An 8060-nucleotide genomic window follows, 5' to 3' on the forward strand; every position below is an offset into this window, starting at 1 on the left:
TTTGAAATCCAGACCTTCAGAAGAGCAGTCGGGTGCTCTTACCCACTGAGCCATCTCACCAGCCCTGTATGTACTTTCTGAAACCAGCCCGGCCTCACTCCAAACCCACACCGGTTGAAAAGAAATATGTCTGGACTTAAGAAAAACACTCAAGATTTTTGTTGCTACTGATATTATTGACATCAGTAGTAATACATAATTATATTTTTGCTACTAATATATAATTTATATTTTTTATATATTATCTAATATATATTTACTAATATATATTACTATTATATATATGTATTAAATATATATACACACATACATACACAGATAAAATTAATTGCTATGTATGCACCACCAAATTTTTTTTTAAATCATTACAAATATAATTCAAACTCCCTAAGTATCACCCCCCATTTCTGTGCCTGTCCTCTTCTACTATGCTGGATGTGGAATGTTGTTCAATTTATATTTTTATTAATTTAATATGTATATGTGTGTGTGTGTGTTTATTGACACCAGAACATTATATTGTTTATAACAGAGCAGCTTGCATACAATCGTCTGAAAGCAGTGTCTGTTCTTAAGGAATGAAGAAAAAAGATACCGCTTGAGCCAAAATTAATAACTAATCCTTCAAGTGACTCCTGGTCTTAAAAGTGAAATCTCGAGCTACAAGTCCCTTTTAAAATTTTTTTAAGCTAGATTTTATTCACCACCCCCACCTGCTATGTATGTATGCATGTTGTGTATTTGTGTATGTGTGTTTACACATGCACGTGTGTAAGTCAGAAGTTGATGATGTGGGTGCTGGGGATTGAACTCAGGTACCGGAACTGGCTGCAACTACCTCTACTCACTGGTGAGCTGTCACCAGTCCTGAACAACCAGGATCTGAAGCAGACACCGGACACAGACTTCAGAAGAAACCTCTAGTCTGGAATGTTTTTATTATGAGAGAAATCATATAAAGTGAACTCAACCAGTCGAGAACCATGGGTCTGAGGCTAGGTGTAGGCGCAGACGCTTATCCAGTAACTCAAAGGCCATCTCGGTGGACTGCCCAGAAACGACCCAGTTTAGGCCGAAACTGCCACAGCATGTGAAATCTTCTAATAAGACTCAAGATCTTACATCTCTACTAATATAGTACAAAGCCCAAATGAGTAGGAATTATACACTTCAACAACTTTCTCCATTTGGTACTTATGGACCAGTTCATTAAGAGAACATCCTAATTTTAAACTTTTAAATGAGAATACCCATGGCACAAAGATGTAGCGACTAATATATCTAAAGCCCTGGGTTCTGCCCTCGTCACTACACAAACCAGGTGGTAGAGACGTGTACTCTCTAGGTAACCCTCAGCTGCACGGCAAGCTGTGGCCAGCCTACACTGGACACGAGACCATCTCACAAACAAACAAACAAACAACAACACTTTTTAAACTACCAAATATTGATGTTGACAGTTTTCATGACATAACAGGAAGTTTCCTTTAGTGTTTTGACTGACGTTAAAAAGGAGGGTGGGGTAATCCCCAGGGATCAGTCCATGGCTGCTCAGCTCATCCAATCCAACTGGTCAGCCCTGAATGCATACGAGGAATATTAAACAGGTCTACACTCTGTGTGTGTGTGTGTGTGTGTGTGTGTGTGTGTGTGTGTGTGAGAGAGAGAGAGAGAGAGAGAGAGAGAGAGAGAGAGAGAGAATGAGAGAGAGAGAATGAGAATGTAACAGTGACAAAGAAGAGGAGACCATGAACTGGAGAGGAAACAAAGGGCGAGGACTATGGCAGAGGTTAGAAGGAAGAACGGGAACAGGGAAAATGATCCAACTGTATTTAATTCCAGGTTTTTAGGTTTTATAACTAAAAAAGAATCATAACTTTTAACTACTAGAGGGGAAGAGGCTTGTGATGCCCAACTCCTCCCTGAGAGATTAATAGCCAGAACCTATGTGGAGACAAGTTACCTAGAGAAGAAGCAGCATTCCACACAGGCTCCGTGAATGTCCAAACAGATCTATGATGGGCCAGTGACACATGTTTTACTTAAAGGGTATCACCGAATACAAAGTGAGTTTTTTTAAATTACATTTTATATTATATTACAAGATAATAAAAATGGGCTAATGCAGAAGGGGCTTTAAAAGTCTTTTACTTTAAGAGATAATCATACTTGCAAAGTTATAAACCATTCTAAAAGATTATGCCTGCTTCTGTCTAAGTGTAGTATTGGAATCTATGTAACCCAAATATTTGAATAGAGCATCTTTTGAGTAAATCTTTGCATGATATGTACGAGTATGCAAGGTTGCTTATGATTGCCAAATACCATTATAAAATTAAAGCCACCCCATCCAGGAATCCATCCCATCATCAGTCACCAAACCTAGATACTAATGCACATGCCAGCAAGATTCTGCTGAAGGGACCCTGATATTGTGGCCTCTTGTGAGGCTATGCCAGTGCCAGGCAAACACCGAAGTGGATGCTCACAGCCAGCTATTGGATGGAACACAGGGTCCNCAATGGAGGAGCTAGAGAAAGTACCCAAGGANCTGAAGGGGGCTGCAACCCTGTAGGTGGAACAACAATATGAACTAACCAGTACCCCCTGAGCTTGTGTCTCTAGCTGCATATGTAGCAGAAGATGGCCTAATCGGCCATCACTGGGAAGAGAGGCCCCTTGGTCTTGCAAACTTTATATGACCCAGCACCAGGGAACGCCTGGGCCAAGTAGTGGGAGTGGGTGGGTAGAGGAGCAGGGGCGGGGGGTATAGGGAACTTTCGGGATAGCATTTGAAATGTAAATAAAGAAAATAATAATTAAAAAAAATTTTTAAAGGCATAAAAAAATAAAATTAAATTAAAGCCAACCACATAAAATAGAATGAATATAGCCTACCTGTGTGAACTGGAGATGCTAGAAATTTACTGGATTAGGAGAAAATCTTTGTAATTTCCACAAACAACCATAATATCTAATAATCTGGATATATCCCAAAGTTATCCCTTACTAGAAAAATATACCATCCTTAAAATCATCAGAAGTGAACTTGCTAAAGCAGAGCCTTGCTGTTCTTTGCTCGGGCAGGCACTCCCTCGCCTCCCAGCCAGTCAGGAACTACAGGTACACAGTCCCACTTCCAGTGTTCTCATCATGGATTACAGTCATTTGGGAGAATGACCAAACTCAACTGACTGGTTCTTGCCAAAATCCTCAAATGTCTTATAAACCTTCAGACTCCATTCTGTTCTGAACACTAGCAATTATTTCTATCCGTACACTGCCACTATAAAGGAGCCATAATGAAAACTTTAATTTGTTTCTTTGAAACATGGTTCCTCTAGGTAGCCTTGGCTGTCCTGGAACTCACTATGTAGACCAGGCTGGCCTCCAACTCACAGAGATCCTCCTGCCTCTGACTCCTAAATGCTGGGATTAAAGCGAACCACTATGCCCAGCAAAATGAACATTTAAATCTATGTTTACCAGAAAGCTTTTAAAAGTAAATCTGATAATAAACAATATTTTAATTTCCAATTTTTTTTCCTGTAAGGACTATACATAAACTTCAAAGCACAAAAAAGCTGACTGGAATTTGGATCAAATTAAAACACTATGAGAAATTTTCTTAATTTGTACAGTCTAAAAGTGAGTGATACCAAAACACTCACCATCAAACCAGCAAGTGAAGCACCAATAAGAAGATACTGAAAACCATACAGAAACAAAGTCTCCCCTCACTTTCCAGCTCCTGGAAGCTGTGGGGGACTGCGTGACCACTGAGGTCCACATCTGTGTCTCCGTAGCACTCAAGAAGAAAGAAACGGTGATCAAGAGCAGCTGACCTAACAGCTGATCCCAGCACGATGCACAAAACAGAACTTGCTTCACACATTGATTAAATTAGCTTCTTTCATCACCATAAGAAACAGGGAGGGGTGTTACAGATATGGTGGGGAAGTCATATGGAAGTCAGTGGGGAAGCCCACTGAGCTATGAGGCAAGACTCAGTAGGAAGTATAAATACATTTATACTTCAAATTCATTTTTTAATTGACAATCAGATTGTTTATGGCATGCAATGATATTTTAATATTTATTACTTAATATGGAACAGTAAAACTATGGTAACAAATTCATAACTTAACATACCCTTCTGTAGTAAAATCTGCCCTTAACAGTTCTGAACTGTATAATACATGACTACTTACTAGTCATCCTCCTGAGCAAAGGCCACTGCAGCCCCCACCAATGGGAACTCTGCTCTGACTCGATCTCCCACCTATCCCAGCTCTGTCCACAGCCTCTCAAAAGCATCATTATACTCAATTTCCAATAATACTGTCCTGTTCCAATCCACCTGCATAGTCACCTGGCTGTATCTAACAATGAAGTTGATGTATAATTAATTACCTTTAGTTTATGTGCTTCATTTTTATCCCCAGCAAAAAAAGAATTCTCATCGAAATGCAAAGGAAATGACCTGCATTTAAACAGAAAAGGCTCATTTTCATGAATTAGAAGCATCGAAAATATATAATATATTGCTAATATATTTTGTCAGAGATAAATAATATAATTTTAAGAAGAATAAAATTCAGTAAAGCCAACACCAATGCAAATAAAATATTTATCCTCAAATATAAATTCTAAGTGTATTAGAAGTCTGGCCTCAAACTTAAAAGACTGTGCAAATAAAAATAATGCTGGTATTAAGGACATTAAAAAAAAAAAAGTGTAATACACAGTTCAAAGCAAATCCAAAATATTCTAGAAGCTCTGGCAGGCCAGGCAATACATACCCACATTCCCACATTCCCAGCACTCTGGAGACTGAGGCAAGAGAATCTGACCATCTCAAAAAACTAAAAGTTCAATGAACAGAACTGCATGTGCATGATATAAAGATGGTTTTCTTCTCTAACCAAATAATGCAGTTTGCTCTGGGCACCACCCCTAACCTATATGCTAATATATATGTTGTAATGTATAGCACCTACTTGATTTCATGAAGTATCTCCAGAAGTAACACTTTGTTTTCCGCATCCTGAACTTTATTCCCAGTGAAGAGCTGAAAATCTGGACGCTCAAAAAATGGAAGCACTTTCGAGAGAGCCCTTAACTCTATCAAGTACAGAAAGTACAAGTTCTTCAGCCTTCTTGGGCCTTCTCCTTCAGTCAAAATCCCATCAAAGCGTTGCTGAAACTCTGTGACATTGTGACCCCATTTCTTTTCCAGCCAAGTATCTAAGAAGAAAGAACATTAAATGATTGAATTATACAGTTAAATAAATTTCATCTTAATTATAAGGGACTGCTTATACTTATAGAAGTCAATTTCATTTTGTAGTTTAAAATATGTAATTTAACCCAAAACAGAAAATTCTAAGAATACCTAAAAAGCAAGTGAATGAAAGATTTCAAAAGTCACATACCTTGTAAAAGATACCTTGCACTCAAATGCACATTAATGCTTGCATGCAGGCCAGATATAAGTCTGTAGAATGCTCTCTTCTCTACACAGAGGCCTAAAAGAAATCAATGATTTGAAAATTAAAATTTATATGTGAATCTTGAGAATTTAAGAATTACTTCATGATTTAAAATAGAAAAAAATTAAATTTATTTAAAAGTTTCTAATTACCTTCTAGCCAGCTGTAAAATGTGTTCTCTGAAATTAAAAGAAAAAAATAAGTCATAATTTTCATAACGCCAAAATGTGAATTTCCAAGTACTAAGAACTGTGTCAGCTAAAGTTCCAAATCTAATTTCTTCAAAGAAGAGAAGTTTAGGAGTGGATCCAGGTAAGTACCACTCTGTTTCTCAGTTAGACCCTGTCTCCTGACTTCTTGGATAAAATGTTTCATATGGTATCAAATTGTAGAATCTGGAGTCAGGAGAGATGTCACTCTGTGACACATCACTTGGCTATCCAGTTCACAGCTCCTGTGTTCAATCCCCAAAACTGTTCCACCACAAATAACACGTGTGCGCACACACACACACGCACACGCACACACACAAACTTGCACACTAAATCTAGCAAGATTACACAACTAGATAAAATGCCAAAGCCATCTATGCCTTGAAAACTTGGGACTTACTACATACTTTTAGGTTCGGAAGATGCAAACACTTTAAGATATGGCAGACTAAACAGAATTCCACGCAGGTCACTACATCCAAAGAGCAGTAGGCCAGCACTCAACACAACTGCCCATGTTCTGGGACCTGATGATACCACTGTCAGAATACTAAAGCTCACTACTTCTGCTTCAGAATTATGGTCTAAAGAAATAAAATGGGAAGAGGACAAGGAGTTTGTAGAAAGGTTACTGTTTTAATTTTAAAACCTCAAGTAATGAAATTGATCTAAGGTAACATCTGAGTTAACAAAATATTTAACTAGAGAACACAGCTATTAAAACTGACAAGGATAAAACAACAATAAGGAAAATACTTCAAACATTTTACAAAACATATGACTGTGTATGCAGTACTTGCCATAGAGATCATAAATACTATTATGTAGGGATCCTTTTATTTTGCTAAAGTTGTTTAAAATGATAATAAACCAGCCAAGCATAAATCTATGGAAGATATAAAAATTATAAACCTGGGCTGGTGAGATGGTTCAGTGGGTAAGAGCACCTGACTGCTCTTCCAAAGGTCTGGAGTTCAAATCCCAGCAACCACATGGTGGCTCATAACCATCCGTAACAAGATCTGACGCCCTCTTCTGGAGTGTCTGAAGACAGCTACAATGTACTTACATATAATAAATAAATAAATCTTTAAAAAAAAAAAATTATAAACCCAACTACACAAAATCTTCATTTGTTAGTCAGAAAAGTAACTTAAGTAAAAGCAAACAAAAAGCAAGCAAGCTGGATAAGATGCATGATCCAAGCACGACAAGGGGCTAATATCCCAAATATAAAAGCCCGTGAACAATTAATTGTTAAAATACCCATTAAAAAGATAAGTGGGGAATAGAAACTGACAATTAGAATAACTGGTATGAACTGTTCAGTCATGTCAGTAACTAAAAGATGAAAATTAGAAGAATATTTTTATCTATCAAAACAGCAAAGAAAAATATTAAAGTATGGGCCAGAGAGATGGCTCAGTGGCTAAGAGCATGTGCCAGAGAGATGGCTCAGTGGCTAAGAGCATGGGCCACTCCTGCAGAGGCTCTGAATGTGATTCCCAGCACCCATGTGGGCAGCTTACAACTGCCCAGAACTCCAGCTCTACACAGTCTGACACATCTTCTGGCCTCCACAGTCAACTGCATTCACATGCACACATACACACACACACACACACACACACACACACAGGTACACACAAATAAGTATAATAATTAAGTCCACACAGTAACAGCACATGCCTTTTGTTTGTTTGTTTGTTTGTTTGTTTAAGACAGGGTTTCTCTGTGCAGCCCTGGCTGTCCTGGAACTCACTCTGTAGACCAGGCTGGCCTCGAACTCAGAAATTCACCTGCCTCTGCCTCCCAAGTGCTGGGATTAAAGGTGTGCGCCACCACACCCGGCGAAAAAAGATTCTTAAAATTACACAGTAACCCTGAAATGTATTTGAAATTTTGGCATTCCTGTAACATAGCCTTGGCAATAACTAAACCCAAGAGTAAGCTCTGGAATCAATATGCAAAAATGTCTAGAACCTCCCCCTGGTAACACTCAGTATATCCCACGTCTCAAGTAATCAAGAAAAGACGTTTTCTATGCCAGACTTGGAGGCAGACAGACAACCGAGCTGCCAGATCCTCTGGCAGGCTGCCCCAAATCTGTGACTCTAAACAACAGCCCCTAACATCTCTGCTTTCACCTCTAGCACTTTAGATAAAAAATAAAATTAAAATAAAAATTAAACACTAGTCTGGTGGTTCACGCCTATAAACCCAACACTTGAAAGACACACACAGGACTGCCAGAATTCAAGGACAGCCTGAGCTATGTGACGAATGAGTTGCAGGCCAACCTGGGAAAGGAAAGGAAAAAGGAAAAAGGAAAAAGGAAAAAGGAAAAAGGGAAGGG

General features: G+C 38.5%; 1 protein-coding gene across 1 annotated transcript in view; it reads right to left on the reverse strand.

The window, feature by feature from the left end:
• Nucleotides 1–8060, reverse strand: part of Ero1a (endoplasmic reticulum oxidoreductase 1 alpha) — a 36907-nt gene that overhangs the window by 5458 nt on the left and 23389 nt on the right. Inside the window, exons 10-13 of the mRNA XM_021203279.1 lie at nt 5645–5671; nt 5436–5528; nt 5001–5247; nt 4414–4483 (exon numbers count right to left, since the gene is read on the reverse strand). Of these exons, the coding sequence (XP_021058938.1) occupies nt 4414–4483; nt 5001–5247; nt 5436–5528; nt 5645–5671 (437 nt within the window). The remainder of the gene's footprint in view (nt 1–4413; nt 4484–5000; nt 5248–5435; nt 5529–5644; nt 5672–8060) is intronic.

Source organism: Mus pahari, chromosome 8 (assembly GCF_900095145.1).
Source record: "Mus pahari chromosome 8, PAHARI_EIJ_v1.1, whole genome shotgun sequence".
NCBI classification, from domain to species: domain Eukaryota; kingdom Metazoa; phylum Chordata; class Mammalia; order Rodentia; family Muridae; genus Mus; species Mus pahari.